The 19,286-nt window shown below is 38.3% G+C and overlaps 2 protein-coding genes across 3 annotated transcripts; one reads left to right on the top strand and one right to left on the bottom strand.

Annotated features, from left to right (window-relative positions):
- Window positions 1-804: 804 nt before the first annotated feature.
- Window positions 805-5,249, top strand: LOC126380454 (probable ATP-dependent RNA helicase DDX53). Its single transcript, XM_050029880.1, has 2 exons — window positions 805-872; window positions 3,301-5,249. Exon 2 carries the CDS (start codon window positions 3,303-3,305, stop codon window positions 5,211-5,213), a length of 1,911 nt encoding a protein of 636 aa, XP_049885837.1. The 5' UTR covers window positions 805-872; window positions 3,301-3,302; the 3' UTR covers window positions 5,214-5,249.
- A 3,382-nt stretch (window positions 5,250-8,631) lies between these two features.
- On the bottom strand, window positions 8,632-18,913 carry LOC126380472 (translation initiation factor IF-2-like). Of its 2 annotated transcripts, XM_050029908.1 has the most exons (5): window positions 18,837-18,913; window positions 18,680-18,729; window positions 13,277-13,785; window positions 10,774-10,977; window positions 8,632-9,460 (listed from the first exon to the last, which is right to left on the bottom strand). In XM_050029908.1, the coding sequence occupies exons 2-5, from the start codon at window positions 18,711-18,713 to the stop codon at window positions 9,269-9,271; spliced, it is 939 nt and encodes a 312-aa protein (XP_049885865.1). In that variant the 5' UTR covers window positions 18,714-18,729; window positions 18,837-18,913; the 3' UTR covers window positions 8,632-9,268. The 2 variants fall into 2 exon arrangements, with proteins under 2 accessions (XP_049885865.1, XP_049885866.1); XM_050029909.1 differs by lacking the exon at window positions 18,837-18,913 and having other exon boundaries at window positions 18,680-18,835.
- Window positions 18,914-19,286: the final 373 nt, after the last annotated feature.

Raw genomic sequence — 19,286 nt, 5'->3', positions numbered from 1 at the left:
TACAGAAATATGTCTGTAGTAGGTATTCAAACACAATTTTTATATTGCTAGGTAGACTTGGTTGTTATTCTTTTCACAATAACCTATTAATAGTACCCATTATACTGTCAATATGATTAGCAACGAAAAACTATCTAAACATCTTTATCGCTCTCTGATACAGAAATAAATTATCATAATGTTATTTAAAAACGACAAATATAATTAAGTACCCTACTCAGAAGTTATCGTATCCAAGGCTAATGAATAACTATCGGCGTACTTAGCGTGTGGGGTGTTGCGGTATCTAGTTTCGGTGGGGAGAGGTGAGTGTCATTTCCGTACGTAGTAATAAACTTTGTGGTATAAGTATGTTTACACCCATATCATAGAACAAGGAATAATACTACATTTAGAACGGCAACTCTCCGTTCCCCACCAGCGGCAGCGGCTGAGATAGGTTTACCACATCCTCCTTCGAACATAGTTTAGTCTTCAATCGTATGGCTTCAGACGTGACACACACAGATGCGTGCGCGTTTATACGGTAACGTCAATGTGTAGCGTCTGTGTAAAACGGGGTGTTTAATGTGAAGTGTCCAGGGTGTGCCAATTTTAGAAGATCGTACCAGTCTTTTAAATTCAGTCATGTATACTTACCACGAGAAAACATCCGAACATCATTTTAAATTTCACTTTAAATTTGACTAATCTTCAAGTATTTACCGGTTTACACTAACCGGATGTTTAGAGGCGAGCCCCTGCCTGTGCACATCCTTTCACATCCCTAGCAGCTTCCCGGCAGAAATCAATACGATCCGATTTGTTTTCTTCCTTTCTGCCCGAACACTCGAACTGTGAAGTTTACTGTTTTGGTGCTCCCATAATAATCGGTGAGTTTATAATATTTTTTAATTTATAAGTACTAATATTAGATAGGTAATACTCAGTATGGAAGACGACCAGAGTAAACACTGGTGGAATATTTTAAACCTCGTAGTCTCGTCCCCAGCTACAAAGTAGAGAGTCCAATGAACAAAATCTCTTTAATCTCTAAATTTCATAGATCTCGTTCCAAGGTTCTCTTGTGCTTCGGACTGCACTGCACGCAAATAGGCAAATGGTTGCATATGGCTTTTGACAGTCGGTAAGCCAAGCCGGTAGCTTTCGGTTAGTCTCTTGCCCTATTATTGTTTACGAAGGCCAACCGCAGCAAGTGAATTATACTGTCTAATTTCACAATAGGCTTAGATAAGTGCATATTGTGTTTATTTATTTGCATTTCTAGTAAACAACATGTTACATGCTACAGGTAGGGTATATAGCATCATCCGTACTGGAACTACGCATGCGCGGAACCAAAAATCAATTTTACAGAAAATAAAACTACGCTGGCGATGCATTCTATGTTTATAGTTCACTCCTAGACCTTACCCTAATCAGCTCATCGCCCATATAAAAGGATAATTCTCGGTCGGTTTTTATAACATGCTCAGGAAGATTAAACAGCTGAATGCGTTCTGTTGTTTGTTCGTCCAACCAGCATAAAAGCAGCTTCAGATTACTTGTGGCTCTGCCCACCCTATTAGGGCGTGGGAATAACGACATTCGATGTATGTAGCTAGAGTGAATTTTATATCGTATGATGTTAAAATACCTTACCCACTACTGTACAACGCTTAGTTTAAATGAATATAGGTACAAAGACCACAAAACTAGTTTCCCTACTTCACACGAAAATACAATCCCGCCCAGATACCTACATAGCGACCACACACACTGCACACTGCATTCGGGTTACCCGGACTCTAGCCATACTCAGATGCTTTCAATCAGCTCGCAATAGCAAACACTTTAGGATTCTTATACCGGCCCCGCTGCGCCCCTGAGCAATAAGCCTTTCACCTATTATCGCTCAGGGGCGCTTCTCTCAGACATAATCCCCTCAGACACCTTTACCCGAAATTGGCGCCCATCTGGGTACCCTCAGTCCTGTTGTCTTTTTGTAATTACCGGTTGAAAACCATTTGTCCAGCTAAGTAGCAAAATGCCAGAGGTAAACTAATTAATAAGTACTTACTAAGAACTCCGTGTAGGCAACTCACTACCCTAATCAACCTGGAAGTACTAAACCTACTCCGGACTTAGGTAAGTAAATACTCTTATAGGCGCTGCAAATTCAATCTAAATAAGTAGGTACTTAGGCCACGGAATAGAGGAAAGAGGTTGGAAAGGCCAAGTGAGCGTGACACGCGCCCTACAGTATGAGCAAATATTCGAGTATCATGCAAGGAGATCCCTCCTAATCATCTCTCTCTCTCTCTCTTTATTTAAGAGCTGCGCTCTTGTCGGTGGAGTAATCGCCTTCAATACTCCATAGATAGGGCGTGTAGAAAGGTGGTTGCCCCTATCGCCTTCCGTTCCGTAGTACACCGACCAATTTCTCAATCGGTGAAATTCTAGCTAGAGCCCTACCAGAATCCATTTCCTCGGCCTCCAACCAGTACTGATACCGCTGCTGCCCGGCATCAGGGGTGCGCTTTTGAAGTAGCGGCGCCTACTCGATACGTCACAAGATTGTCATAGAACCTAAGTAGCATTTTATAGGTTAGTATGATTGGCTATTTATAAAAAAAAACTTTTTGTGTGCAGTAAGTAGGTATCTTATGAAAAGTAATGTTAAAATTGCAGCCTATCACATAATATATACAATTATACAGATAGTGCCGGTAAAGCGGTTAAGAATTTGAGAAGCAGTAGAGCTATCGTAGTTATCTGTTTGCAGTAGTATTAGTATTAGAATTGAGCCGGCGACAGCGGTTTTCATACAAAATAAACGTTAGGGAATTAGGTGCTTAGCTACTATTTACGCTGTAGTAGGTACGTAGTATTATTCCTTATTCTATGGCTCTAGTGCGGTGCGTATGATAGCAGGACAGACAATTTGATAATTCTGGTGTAAGAGCGACGTACCTATCAGAAAATGATAATATATATTCTGACAAATTCGTAGGCACCTCCACTCGCATAACACAAACGGTATAAAGGTACTCACAGTACCACAAAAAATACGCTTCGCGAACTGTACGGATCCACCGTCAACGTTGTAATGTAACCGATTACTACTGCCGATTGTTACTGGTCAAAATAAAAAATAAACTAATAGAACCATCAACAAGAAAGAATAAGTAGTATATCTATGAATAAATGGTAGAAAGAAACCTAAACATAGCATTGTTTAATTAAATTAATCTACTACTGTACTTATAGGAGCAATAATATCACAGTCCATAATAATCTTGAAAATAATTTGCCCCACAGAAATGGCTGAATGCGAAGAAGACGGGATGAAAAACGAGCTGGCTGGTGCTAGAGGGGCCGCGGGTGGTGCAGGTGATGTGGCTGGAGCGGATGGCACGGGAGTTCCAGGTGACACGGGGGATGCGCGTCCCGTGGCCCCCTCGGGCCCCGCAGGAGGCGCAAGCTCAACGCGTGTCAACGCCGCGGCCATCGCGGCCGCTGCCTACGCGGCGACTGCTGCAGCTGCTGCCACGTGGGCTCAAGTCACAAGAAACACTCAACACCACAACTCGGATACAATTACCACTCCTCGAAGTTGGTACGGACGACGTGGCCCTGACTTCGGACGCCGAGCTCCTAGATATCGCTTATACTTTAGCCCCGATGAAGATACAGACAACTTGATCAATTGTTGTCTTGAAGTGGACATGGCCTCTCAACAAAGACGTATGTATCATGAATTTGTTATTGAATCTGGTACCGTTTCACTACCTGAGATTCACCCGCAGCTTGGGCCAATATATCACCCACATGGCTATACTCCCTTTGCTTTGCCGCTAGTGAAAGATTTCTACAGAGAAGACCCAGAAGTGACAGCTATGACTAATCATAAAATTACTATGTGGCGGGAAAACAATGAAACATCTATAAGCCGGCTTTGGTCCACCAGTGTGGGGCGGACCGTCAGACCTGTGTTTGCACTTCAACACGTACTTCGAAATTTCCCAGGAATGATGAATATAATTCGCAGGCACGGGTTTACTCGCCCAACACCTATACAGAGTCAGGCCTGGCCAGTAATAATGAAAGGGGAAGATATGATTGCCGTAGTTCCGACCGGCCGAGGTAAGACCTTAGCGTTTATAATCCCTGCATTTATACACATTAATGGACAATTAATACAACGAGATAAAAAAGACGGCCCTATGGTACTTATTTTGGCTCTCAATCGGGAACAAGTTGAAGATATCAACAGAGAAATTTTGAAGTATAAATACGATAATATTACTTCAGTTTGCTTATATTATAATAGACGAAATAATAAGAAACAGATCAGAGCTCTTAAAAGAGGCGCGGATATTGTTGTTGCGACCCCAAGGAGGTTTCATGATTTAGTCATGGCTGAACATGTGAAGACATCTAACCTCTCTTACATCGTTGTATACGAAGCTGACAAGATGCTGGAAATGGGATATGAAGGTGAAATAATACAAGCTTTAGCAAAAGTGAGACCTGATAAGCAAACAGTCACGATTTCAACTACCTGGCCGTATGAAGTGCGACGTGTGGCCCAGCAATTCATGAATGACCCATTGGTAGTGAGGGTAGGTGGTTTAAATATTGATTCTATTTCACCAGTAACTCCAAAATTCAAATTTCTTAAGGCTGCAAACAAACTACCCGCCTTGTTAAAATTCATCAACAAGACTCTTAAACAAGATACAATAATTTTTTGCGGAGACTATGAAACTGCTTCGCAAATTGCCACAGCGTTACTACACAATGGCATTGAATACATATCTCTTCCTGACGATAGAGTAAAAGAGATTGATGGAAGTATAAACATTATACTTGCGACGGATGTTTTGGTTGACGAATTGGTTCAAATCAGAATCATGACGAATGTCGTTAACTACGATTTCCCGCCAAATATGGAGGAGTACGTTTCCCGGATTGGATTAACAGGAAATGGTGCAGCTTTGACTTTTATTACAAAGAAAGATATTGTACACGCTAAAGATCTGGCGAAAGTTCTCGAGGCAGCAGATAAGATAGTACCTGATGAGTTGGCAAAAATGGTCGACAGCTGCAATGTTTTGAAACTCGTGGAGGATATAAGAGCAAGAGAGGCTGGGGCTGGGGGTTCTGATAGTAGGTCTCGCAGGGGGAAGGGCAAGTACCGCCGCGGCTTATGGCCGCGATATTGCAATTAGTTTGATGATATTCTTCTTGATACCTACAAAGGCAGCATTATTTAATATTGTTGTCAATATATTGTATTTAATTAAAGTCTTGAAGCTCTTACACGAAAGGCTATATGGTAGGTAGTGAAAGTAATATACAACTACCAATTATTATTTAGCATAAAACTATGATCGATAACATTCAGTAAGTAGTAGGCCTATTTAAAATTAAGTCCACGCCACGCGGTGATCTTTTTATGGAAACACATGGAATGTGATAAAGTAACGTAAAGTATATTCTTCCTTTATTTAATTTATTTAGTAAAACTAAATATTATACACTTAAGTAGGTATCTTGTTATTTTTTGAAGGTCATTTTTACAATTGGCCATGGAGATACTTACAGATACTTATTTTAATCGAATTACCTACGGGTACATTATATTTTACCCAGGTTACTTTTAACATTATTTATTAGTCAAGACTCTTGTCTCCTTCATTAGCTTTAACTTCAACATGAACTGAATAAGTATTTTTTATATTCTATTTATCATTAATTATGACGTAAGAAAGGACCTATTTATACTATGGTTAAGTTGAGGTCAGATAGAAGGAATAAATGTTAAAAATATAACCTTAACAATGATCTGAGTACTTAGATATAGGTATATTAAAATTATACTAATCTTAAAAGATTTCATTAGCTAATAAAATGTTTAGGTTCATCAATATATTCCTTAAAAAGTAAATAGGTAGATAGGATGAAGGTGTGGTGGTAAGTAGATATATCAAGGGCTCATCGCCATTCAGGTTTGACTGTTTTAAAAAACAGGGTAAGTACTTTTAGGCATAAATCTGGTTCAACTATAAAAAAACAATCAAAAATTCAAAAGTTTTGTGTAGGTACCAGCGTGTATTTTTTATTAATTATAATTAAGTACCTACATAGGTCTTCATTATACTGTCTCTGTACTACTCTTTATTATACTGTCTAGGTATAATAGGTACGTGTTTCAAATTGTCAATATATTGACCTTAGTCACGAATCGACATATTAGTCGACAATTATGGAAATAAATAGATAAAATATTTATTTGTGTACTTATTACTATAAATCCTATAATATAGGATTTGAATATCTTCTACTAAGTGCTCCACATTATTATGTGGTGCACCCGTATGAGCTTTTGGAAGCACGAAATCATTTTATTTTTCTGACATCTCCTAACAAAACAAAGGATTGACTTCGACAGTCGATTCCCCATCGAGAATCGAACTCGGACCTCCAGATCGTGAATCGTACAGACCTTGTACCCAACCACAGGACTACCTACCTACAAGAAAAATCCTTTTTGTGAGAGTTACTCCTACTGTAGAATGAAGGAGTCCTACATTCAATCGAATCTGCTGTGATGGCTGCATTTATGTATTTAACTCTAGTCTAAATGTAGGTACTTACTTACGATTCAATCATCCAAATAATCTTATATCGAAATTTGTCAACTATAACTTTTTCAATAACAATTGACAGCAGTGAGTAAAATTATTCAGTATTTTTTTTAGTATACTCCCATACCCCCTCCGTTTGATTGAGGGGAGGTCTGTGCCCAGCGGTGGAACGTATATAGGCTGTTTATGTATGAGTATTTAATTATTTTTTATAAGTTTATTTTGATGTGGTTAGTACTTTATTGAATTGAATTTTGTTACCTACGTTATTCGACCTGAGAGCGAAAGTATAACCTGATCTACGTTAGCGAAGCATTTACAAAAGTAAATACCTATCTAATAACCAATAGGGCTTGTACTTATTGTCGCGAAAAACGTTGTCTTTGAATCATGGAATTTCCAAGCAACGGTCCTCAAAGAAATACAGATGGCGCTATACAGATTCGCCTTCGGTTAACCGTCTATACCCCTATTCCCAGTACTCTTACCACAACAGACATACTTATGCATCATTTATCTTTGTTTTTGGGTGTATAATATGTTTCATTACACCCAGGCACAATTACATCTTCCACACATTATTATTCTGATCAAAATAAAAAACAGCAATAAAGGTAGCAACATACATAATGTGATCCTAATATCAAGCAACAATTATTTTTTCTACTGCCATTACTTCTGCCATTATTTTTTACAATTATGTACTCGAGTAGCGAGAAAATAAGTAATTATTACGTTTAATCACGTTAGCGCCACCTATATTATTTTTGGAGAACGTAGCCTGCAAACTTCCTCGTTGGAAAATGAAAACATTAAATGTGTAAAAACATGTTTAATTGTATTATGTTCTTACGTAGTAAAGTAGGTAATAGTTTATAAAATAGTTACAACGAATTATAAGAAGATGGCAAGTAGTATAACTAAGGGGCGCGGAGGGGGCGGAGGGCTCATTCGTCGCAGTCCTCCTCCTCGTCAGCCTCCTCTTCCTCTTCTTCTTCTTGTACTTCCTCCTTCTCCGCTACCACTGATTCTGTAATTTAGAGAGCACCATCAAAAGTGAAGCATGTAACTCTGTACCTATAACACGTTTATTATAACGTTTATTATAGGTACACCTCAAAAATAATGTTCACAATGTGTACACCTACCTCGTACCATGCAGGGCTACCGCCATGAGAACCCGTACTTAGTTTTCCCATTGTTGTCAAAAAATCCTTTAAAATCAACGTAACTATCCGGGAACGCCCTATCGAAGGGGTTCGCATCATCTAAGTTAAGCGTAATTTCTGACGGAATTTTAGTAGGTTGTTTGGTCTGTTTGTCGTGAGAAGGGACCGGTAGGATCTGGATTTTGGCAGAAGTTTCCGGTTTTTGTACAGTCGGCTTCGAATGAGAAGAAAGGTCGAAGGTTAGTGGCGATGGTGAGTGCTGATGATGGAATGATTTAACTGTGGAGTCTTGATGTTTTGGGTGCAAGGTTTGCTTTGCGCTGGACTGATGAGGGTGTTGCTGGACTGGGCTGGACCACTCTGAAAGAAGGGAAAGAGCCCGCTTTACGAATCCGTCAGATTCGTCTGGAAGCGAGAGAAGCCTTGTCCCACATAGACAACACGTCACCCTAGTGGCAGCTTAGTAGGTGTGGTCCGAGCCATCAGTGCAGTGTTAATGGCGAGCTAGTACGAGTACGTCTTTACAAATATATACTATTAGTAAAGTCGGTGCACATGATAGCTGTAACTTGCTTGGAAATACGAGCCATTTCCAGGTTTTGATAAACAGCTTAAAACTAAATGAACGTATCAAATGATTATGTTATATAAATCGGTTGTAAGTACAAACATGCACAAATCATTAGACACTTCTTAAAATCTAGGGTTACTATTACAAGCTTAAATAAAGGGATACAGTTAGTCAAGTCAAAGTAAGTAATAGAATCAAGTGTGATGTCCTGTAAGAGTCAGAAGGAGAAGTCAAGTAAGAAAATTTAAATGCAGTCGAGTATTGTCAAGAACAAGTCAAGTCAATAGTAAATAACAAAAACATATAACAAAACATTCTTTATTTTAAATACACTCCGGTTTGTCTGCATAACCATTCATTTCAATAAACGCTCTATGGCTTCCTCGAGACATCGCACTTATTCTGGTTAGTAGCCTGCTATCTAATTCGTTCCTATTGTACTATTGCCCTTCATTTTTGCAATATAACTACCCTATGTTATACATATACAAAACTGAAAGCTCATTCGACAATAAAATATAAATACAATTGTAGTAAAAAAAGTATAAAAAGCTAAGTAAAAAAATTGAATTAGTATTCAAAGAGAGCCTGAAAATTTCAGAATCTAGATAATTAATTACAAACAAACAACTTTCTTATTTACATTTTGTAGAAATGCTACTTTTAGTCGGTTACGATCAGAATAGGATTTCTTAAATAGGATAATACTTATGATCACATGATTTCGTAGAAAGTAAAAAAAAATATATGACAAGAATAGTTAATATCCTATTCTATCGATAACCTTTTTTCGTTCTGAGGATTCCGAATACCGTGGGTATCGTTTGATAAATAACATTGGTTGTGGTGATATGTCGGGGACGGATCCTCAGAACGTTTTACCTAAAACCTATGAGCTACTGGTGTTGGAAGTTCGACTGATGCGTGTAATAGTCGTGTGCGGCGGAGTTGTCCGCGGGCGCGGCCGCGTACTCCTCGACGCTCGTACCTTCGTGGGAGGCGTCGTGCGCATGCTTGCTGCCGAGCCCGGCCGCCGCCGCCTTCGCCGCCGCCGCCGCCGCGTTCGCCTGCGCCTGCTGAGCGGCCGCCTGCAACAACCAAACATGTTTCCATGTTACACTACACATCATACGTAGGTACAAAACGACTATTTCCCACCAGGGTAAGACGCTATGAAATTCCCACATCAATAAAATCCGCTTTTTTTATCTGCAGTCGCAAAGACTTATCAGATTTGATGTATTGTTATTGATTTGTTAGAAGTAAAGCAACCAATGTCACTATCTTCCATTATAAATATCTACACAATAATATCAATCGAGTAAGTACTATTCGCTGAAGTTAGTACGTACCATTCATGATATTTAGAGTAGGAACATACTTACTACATACCTACTGGACGATCAAGTAGATAGTCAATGCGTGAAAACATAAATGTGTGTGAGTGGCGGCCCTAGGGCGCCGAAATAGAGAGGCGCCAAAGTCAACCAAGCAAGACTGGTTCACCCTGGCCGCAAACTAAGACATCATCGGGTTAGATTGCGGCCACATAAAACTCATACCGGGTGGCCGTAAAATACATTTTTAAAATAATTAATTAGGTATATTTCGGTGGCCGTAAATGAATCGAAAAATTTTGTATTTTAAGCACCACCTAAATATTTTGCTAGGGCCGCCATTGCATAAAAGTTACTGGAATTTTGAACCCCCTTTGTCTAACCCTACATAAATAGACTTGTAGATTGAGATAGCTACGGTGTATAAGGGCAGAGTAGCGGTTTAAGAATACCAACGAGTATTCTTCTCTCGTGCAGCTTATAAGGTCAATGATCGACACCATCAATCCTGGCGTCTAGCTTATATAACAACTACGTTCTTCCTGGAGTAATAGATGGTAACCAATACAGCTTAACGTGCTTTCCGAAGCACAGAATCATTTTGCTTTCAGATAATTTGGTGATTCAGCCTGCAATGTCCTAACTAAACAAAAATATCGGGAATCGAAGCCATTATGAACTCTCTAACCACTGAACCTTACAGATAGTATGTTTGCACGGTTGCTATTTGAGACAGTGGCATAGAATAAATAATCATCATCATCATCAACCCATTAACGCCCCTACTGCTGGGGCACGGGCCTTCCCTATGGATGTATAGGGAGATCGGGCCTAAAACCATCACGCGGGCCCAGTGCGGATTGATGGTTATTAACGACTGCTAATGCAGCCGGGACCAACGGCTTAACGTGCCTTCCGAAGCACGGAGGAGCTCGAGATGATTTTTTTTTTGTGGTCACCCATCCTGTGACTGGCCTTTGCGAAAGTTGCTTAACTTCAACAATCGCAGATCGAGCGCGTTTACCGCTGCGCCACCGAGCTCCTCACGAGCGTGGTGAACATACCTGGGCCTTTCTAGCAGCAGACTGCGTGGCCTCGAAGTCGATCCTGACGCCATGCAACTGTTCTTGCAGGGTGTGCAGCCGTTGTCTGGCAGCCCCCACCATGGCGGTCTGGGCGCCCAGCTCGCCCGCCGCTTGGGACGCTGCCTCGTTAGCGTTTTCCGACGTCGCTTGCGCAGCGTTCAACGCGGCTTGGATCACGTTCACCTGCAAACGATAGAATGGTTAGAAAACGTCACCGTATGAAGCTTATGAGCAAACACAACAGAAGTTATAAGCTCGCTGCATAAAAGTTTACAGAGGCAATACCGGTAACCTTTCGGACCGGGTAATTCTTTTCGTAGGTTTGCCTCAGATGGCATTAACTACTTGGCCGGACATATGGAGAGTGCTGAGTGCTCTCGCCCGGTGGGTTTTTTTCTGTAATGTCCGAGTTGTTGATGTTTTTGAGTTTGAGTTTAATCTCGCTGCCCGGCCTGTAAAGCGGTACCACCTCTGAATGTAATATATTTTAATTCGTGTTAACAGTGTCTAATTCGCTGCATTTCACTTTAAAGTCACCAAGCAGTAACTACAGCATGATTCGCCAAATTACAGTTCACCGCCGCTAAATATTCGCACAGCTTATAATCACTTTCACTTCGCAAAAGTTGCATACTTAATGTGTAGCCATTAAATTATTGATTAAATTGAAATCAAAGAACCTTGTAAAGTTATCTCGTTAGACCGTATCGAATGTCGCTCATTCCTATCACTCGTTGCGTTTCCGTCAACTTTCCATCTTCGATGTTTAGAAGTAAGCATTACTATCTAACAAGAATGAGTTTATAACTTTTCTGTCACGGAATTGTGTTTATGTAACAGTAATTACTTCGATCGGGACATTTTTTTTTTACATTACATGGAGTGGAACAGTCTTGCACTTTTTCTTTTACATTTTATTTTATTCTATTAAATTGGATAATGGAAGCAATGCCCTAAGTGGAGCACTGCTAGGTAACTCGTTACTTTTTCTGAAGTTCTCTACACTGTAAGATTACGGGTAGCAAAACTTTACGTAATTATATTAATGTTTGTTAGTTATAAAATTGTTCACGGTGTATCAAAAATTGTAACTCGTGGACGTAGTACTTACGGGTCAAGTCTACGTAGCAAAGCAATAGGAACAAAAAGTTTTGCGGTCAGCGCCTTATTGGTGTGATTACGAAAAACGTCAATATTCAAATTGAGCCTCCGAGTGCGACAATAATTTCAGACTATTAATGAGTAACCAAGCATTAAATTTGTGCTATAACCTTGAACACCGAACTTGTTTCGTCAGCGATTGAAATTGACAATACATGTTGTCTTTAAGAAAGTCTCCAAAAATAATTTGAAGTTAGTAATGAAGTTCACAATTGGACCATGACATGGACTAATTGAATTGCTCAATTTAGAAGTTTTCAGTTGACATAGGATTTTTTAAATTAAGTGAATCATGAAATTGTAAATATAAAGCTTTATTTATAAGTAACACGCTAGTGTGTTATGAATGTACGTTTTTTTACAGGATGTATTTTTAAGTATATTTATAAATTGCTTATTAACTTTACCTTTGTCCTCTATACAAATATCGATTGTCAATTTCGAAACTAATTCGCCTCCGCGACGGATCTTTCTCAAGTCATTTCGCAAGATGTCGCCCGAGCGGAGGTTTTTTAAATCATTTGCAAAGTTTCAGGTTACCCCACCGTAAGGCAATCGATTACAAATTGTACCTTAATCTTACTATTCAGTTTATTAAAATCAACTACGGTAATGCAATGCGCATTACTCCATATTATACGACGTCACGTCGACAACTGCAACTAAATGTGCAGATAATCAAGAATAACAATAGAGAAACGCTTAGGTGCTGGTTTTATATAAGCAATCGACAAGGTTGTGGTTACAAGATTTGAATAAGGACTCCCGAAAAAGCTCAAATTAATTGTTTGACGAAATTAGTTCAGAAAATACCGACGTGTAAGTAAAAACAAAATGCATACAAAACAACTGGAGCGACTTTCGCTGGTTACGTAAATAATTATTAGCACTCAATATTTTTTTTTATCGCCACATAGTTTTATTTTCTTTGTGAATTTGAATCGGTCGGTTTACGCAATATTGGCGCTGAGAGTTTTTACTAAACTGTTCATTTCGATCTAACGTTATTTTTTAAAGATTTTTTTGATATTAGATCTGACATTGATTTCACATAGTTTCTTGTTTACTTTTTGTTCGACTATTGATTAAATGAGTTCATTGTCGTATTATATGAGCATAATAAATAACCTTGCTTGCTAAATGTCTCGACTACATAATAAAGAATAACGTGTACTTAGGTATGTTCGCATAGCATTTTAACACTAAATATGTGAAGTATAATAATCGCAGAGCCCGGTTTTTAATTATAATTAGAACCACAAAATAAATTTGGGAATCAATGATAAATTGTGATTATTTAGAGTTTTGAAGTGACGCTTACCTGGTGCATAGCCTGCTGCGCTGCCTGCGCCGCCGCCTGGGCTGATCTCTTCGCTTGCTGCAGCTGCATCTCTTCTCCTTGCAGGGCCACCTTCGCGTCTCTCACTTGCTGTTCCAATCCTGACAGGATCACTTGTTTGCCGGCGAGGGCCGCCTGAGCCGTGGCCGAGGCCTGAGCAGCGGACTGAGCCAGGGTATTCTTTGCTACATAAGCGGCTTGGTACGCAGCGGCGGCTTGGTTTCCGAGAGCGGTTTTAGCTTGGTTTGCGGAGCCGACAGCGATGGTTCTTAGGCCACTGCCTCTGCTGAAGCCTTTCTTAGCGCCGCCGTCGCCGGTGGCCGCGGCCTGCACGTCCTGGATATACGCGTCATAATGGCTAGCGGACTCGGCCGGCTCCTGCGCCTGGCTTGCCTGCGCAGAGTTGTCGTAGTCGTACTCGTACTCCGCGTGCTGCGGCGAGTTGTCTCTAGCTGCAGGCGCTGGCGCCGCACTGGCGAACGAGAGAGCCCCTGAAAATAAAATACATTCCAAATGCTATTCATCTGCTACATACTTTTTGTGTACCTACTCAAGTATCTATACCTACGAAGATGTCTGGACGGATGGATGGAAACAAAAGTGTGATGCAAAAAGCATAAAGTAAGTAAGTTTTAGTATAAGTTCCTATTACCACGAATACACTTTCTTTACACGATCATTATATGCCTATACGTATAATCAACTAATAGTACCTTTCTAATTATATGATATTTATATATGTTTTTTTTATTGTATATTTAGTTCTTTATATAGGTATGTGTAACAGTTTATATTTTTTGCGGCTAGTTAGCTGATCAGTAATGGTTATATTGCCAGCATAATTAGCTGTAACGTTACATGGAATGTATTTAACGAACTAATGATGAATGTGTTATCTAACTTATTGTATCACGCGTTTACGGAAATGCTATCAGGCGATCGTGTGGAAGCATTCGGAACAAGCCTACATAATCATAAAGAACAATTACATTTTCATTATTACATAGGTAAGTATATCAGGGAATCAATCATGTGTACCTACCCGTAATGGTTACCTCAATGTATTGTACAGCGGTTAGTAAGCGAGAATTAGGTTCTTACGAGTAGTCCGATGGTATAGTTTTATTGCTATTACTAACCGGAGTAACCCTGATACCAGGGCTGATATGGTTGGTAATCCACCTCACAACCCACACGATAGACGAAGACTAGCCGGAGTAAATGCTAAATGAAACGAATCTATAACGAATCTATAAGGTTTTATGCTTGCTGCAGTTACTCAATGAGTCGAAAAAGCTGGGAATATATTTTTGCACGTGGTTTCATACAAAATTAAGTTTCTCGGCTAAAATGTGCATTCAGCTTAAAGCCCGTGTCACGTATGCCCTTCAAAAAGTAACACGATTAGAGTGACATATCTCTCGTCTCTTACGCAATTGGCAATATACTATATCTCTGTCCTGTGCGATTCTAATAATGTTACATTTTTCAGATGTACCGTGTAAGTAAAAAAAAAAGTTTAGCTATATTTTTTCAGCTATTTTATATAATATGAAATATCTCATCAAAGGTTGCCTGGAAGAGATTGCTACTTAGCAATAAGGCCTATTTTTTGTATTTTCTGTGTGCAATAAAGTATTTGCTATTTTATGTTAGTTAAATCGAGAAGCATTAGATGTTTTTTATAACCTAATTTTTTTATAATTTTTTTTATAACCTAAAAATAGCAAATTTTAAAATTCATCCACATAAGTGTTATAATTATGATTTGTAATTCGCTTTCGTTGATGTCTTTTATATGAATCTTGCGAAAAAATAATTTTAGATTTTTTTATTATATACGTATTTTGTATGCTCCATTGCATCCCTTTATGTGTTAGGTACTTATCACAGAGCAACTTGGTACTTATTGAATGGTATTTTCGAAGAACGAAGTATTTTCTTCAAAACCTACTATTTTATGCACTTTTATAACTTAGAATTGTAATAAAGAAAATTTGATCCCGTTGATGTCTTTTGTATGAACCTTGCGAGTCGCGAGTTGTTACGAATTAGAGTTTTTTTTTTTTATATCCAGGTGTTATCAATTTTATCCTATTATTTTTGTTTTGAATTGGTAACATGGTACTTACTTGTGTGCGTCAAGCTAGCGGCCTCAAAAAAAAAATGGGCACGAAAAAATAATTTGACCATACCAAAAAATAGTACTCTTATTGAAAAAAATAGTACCTGTTGTAAAAAAAATAGTACCATCACGGTTCTGGATTTATAGCCATGTTTTATTGCACTTGCTAGCTTGACGGTGAGCGAAATTTGGCGAGAGTTAACGACAAGGTCTTTCGCTTTGATTTAAACGCCAAAAAATAGTACCGAAATAGTACTCACCCCCTGCAAAATACCGAAAGTAGTACTTCAACGGTTCCAAAGTTATAAAGGCAGTTCTTTGATCCCGCTAGCTTGACGTTTTGAAAATACCTATTATCTGGGGAACGCTTGCATACTTCAGTATGTAACTAATGTCAATAAACTCGTATGAAATAGTACTCCCTACCATCATAATTTTGATCCGATTCTCTTTGTAGAAATGTTAAAAAATCATCATAACCTATGCCATACATTTGTTGTTGATACAGTCACGTAGACAATTACATAACCTCACAATTTATTCGTAAGTATTGCCATTTTGGAGGTCTACCCTACCATTTCTTTGCACTTCAGAGTGCTGCTATTACAAAAAATTCCTATTGCATACACCCATATGCACTAATTTTAATAGAAAATGGCTGCATGGGTCTAGTTCTTATCGAAAACAATCTGTGATTTTAATACATCATAATACATTTTTAATCTGCTGTTTTATTTTATAATTTATACCTTCATGTTAAATTTGTTACGGATCGAAGTGTTTGTTAATAAACAATTTGCAGTATTTGTAGAATAACTCAAAGAGTTTCAACAATGATATTACTTTCATCTGACAACCCTGGCACTTCACCAATTTTTACCCAAAAATGGGGAAAAATACTAAAATCTGACAACATTCTTGACCATGTGTAATAATTTTGTTCGCGACTGTACTTGTCTTGATAAATGTATGACATAGGTTATAATGACTTTTTGACATATTTCTACAAAGAGAATCAGGTCCAAATTATGATGGTAGGGAGTACTATTTCATACGAGTTTATTGACATTAGTTACAAACTGAAGTATGCAAGCATTCCCCAGATAATAGGTATTTTCAAAACGTCAAGCTAGCGGGATCAAAGAACTGCCTTTATAACTTTGGAACCGTTGAAGTACTACTTTCGGTATTTTGCAGGGGGTGAGTACTATTTCGGTACTATTTTTTGGCGTTTAAATCAAAGCGAAAGACCTTGTCGTTAACTCTCGCCAAATTTCGCTCACCGTCAAGCTAGCAAGTGCAATAAAGCATGGCTATAAATCCAGAACCGTGATGGTACTAATTTTTTTACAACAGGTACTATTTTTTTCAATAAGAGTACTATTTTTTGGTATGGTCAAATTATTTTTTCGTGCCCATTTTTTTTTTGAGGCCGCTAGCTTGACGCACACACTTACTTCTTATGCTTAATGTGCCCAACATGTAAAAAATGTTTAAAATTTTTAGTCGATTCAATTACTATGCTTTTCTACGTAATTTTCAAAATTATGTGGAATATATTATTTCTTTTCGATGTACTTTTCAAAATAGGTACTTTGAAATTCTTGAGGTATAGATATGGTTTGATTGATACTTCGTTCAATCTTCGTTCATATTTTAACTAAACTTGCCTGAGAAGGTGAACTTATGTTTTGCAGTTTTATTTCACCTAACATGTTTAATTTCTAGGCAGATACTAATTGTACATACACATACATAAACTCACGCACGTAATCCCTACGGGGGTGGGCAGAGACACAAGTCATGAAAGATAACTTGAAAAGCCAGCAGCAACTGTTGAAACGAACTCCTAAGATGGATATGATGAATTATGGTGACAAGGGATCAGCGTAACGCCCATGTCAATGAGAGACTTTCCAGGCTACGTTCCTCGAAAACAACATAGATGACGCTGTAAAGATTTTCCTTCGATTACCCTCCATGTTTAACAGACACTCTTTCTTTGTTTTTCGGTATAAGTGATGACCCTTTTTATTTCTGTTTGTAAATAAAATAAAGTAACTTGGAAATATGGATTTCACTATTGAAGAAATATCAATTTAAGATCGGACATCGTCCGGCCGCTCGCAAGACATTGGCCCCGATTCCTGCAGACATCTCTTAATTTTACTTTAAGTTATACCTGTCATTTTCTTATCCGCCGAAAAAGAAAGGGACGGATGATTGACAGCTCTTAATTTTAGGAAGAATGAGTAAATAAATGAATAACCCGGGCGAATTTTTAGACGGTTGTTTTAGATTTGTGCTTAAAATTGACGTGTGTTCCATAAATTTTATGCTTGTCGATTACCCGTCCCTTTCCTTTTCGGCGGATAAGAAAGTGACAGATATAACTTAAAATAAAATTAGATGGTGTTTACAGGAATTAGCACCATTGTCAAGAAGAGAGAAAAAACAAATGGCAATGTTGCCACATTACAAAAATACTAAAGTTACCATTTTAAAACTATAAAAATAAAAAGTTGTTATACACTTTCAATATTTATGTTCATGTATTGAACATACATAATAAGCCAAATTTCAAGCAAAATTATTTTTATACATGCTTCTGCCATCACATTGTATTTTTGAATGATTTTGTACCCGAGTAATGAGAAAACAGGTAATTATCACGTTAAATCTCTACAGCGCCATTTATATTATTTTTGGGGAACGTAGCATATGTCCATCATGTTAGAAAGGACACAATCCCCCTGTCGGATTTATTGCAAATTATAACTACCTATATTTCATTTAGGCTAACTGTACGTAAAATTAACGTATACACACTAAAATGATGATGCATTCTAACTAGAGTATTTACTTGTAAAAGAACATATCAGTTTTTTTAACCTGACCTATTGCAGATTTGGCGCAGATGGCATCAACTACTTGGCCGGCGCAGTGAATTACCAACCCCATCAACCCTGGTGTCAGGGTTATTACTGAGCCGCCATAGGCCCCTGACATGACTCATGTAACGACTACGTACTTACATCAGTAAGTAATAACCAGGACCAACGGCTTAACGTGCCTTCCGAAGCACGGATCTTTTTACTTTTTGAACAATCTGCGTGATCAGTCTGAATATCTCAGCGACTCTTGAGTTTATGATGTGTATGATCAATATTTTGTTATGACTGGAAGGAAATCCAGTATACGCGCTCTACAGGTAAATACTATAGTTTACTCGTATGCACATAAGGAGTAAGGACACTTACCGAGGCACAGCAACACTGTCCTGTAAGTCTTCATATTTCCGTCAGTCGAACTGAAATAACACCAATAAAACTTCAGTTTATCACTAAGAAAATTCAGATAATAATTTAAAAATTAAAAGAAATTCACTAAATTAAAATAAGAAAAACAATAGCTAACCTTCCAGTACTTTCACAAAATATAAGTATAGTTTAGTTTTAGGCTACGAGGGGGTTCTGGAGCCCCTTGCCTCGGTGGTTAGTGAAGCAATGTGCAGATAGACAAGTTCCACTTGTATTTATAGTGAATGCTTCTTACCGTCCAGAGAGTGCGGACACCGGGGATTTGTATAGAGCTGCTGCTTACTTACACTAAATAGTCACGATTTGTTAAATAATACAACAACGCAATAAATCATCAATATTTTTTTAACTAAATATCAGAATAAAAAACTTTTCTTTTATACTTAGTTAATGCATGCATTAGATAATGCTTGAGAATGTTTCCACTGCTACTTTGCTATCCGTCGCAATTACAATTAAATTACCTGAATAATGTTTTAATGGTCACAGACAATATCAAATAAAAATGCGTGAAGAAATGCGTGTTATTTATTTAAGAAAATATAAA

This window comes from Pectinophora gossypiella, chromosome Z, assembly GCF_024362695.1.
Source record: "Pectinophora gossypiella chromosome Z, ilPecGoss1.1, whole genome shotgun sequence".
Classification (NCBI taxonomy): Eukaryota; Metazoa; Arthropoda; class Insecta; order Lepidoptera; family Gelechiidae; genus Pectinophora; species Pectinophora gossypiella.
The sequence above is the reverse complement of the archived record's forward strand: the minus strand, read 5'-3'. Positions and strand labels throughout refer to the sequence as shown.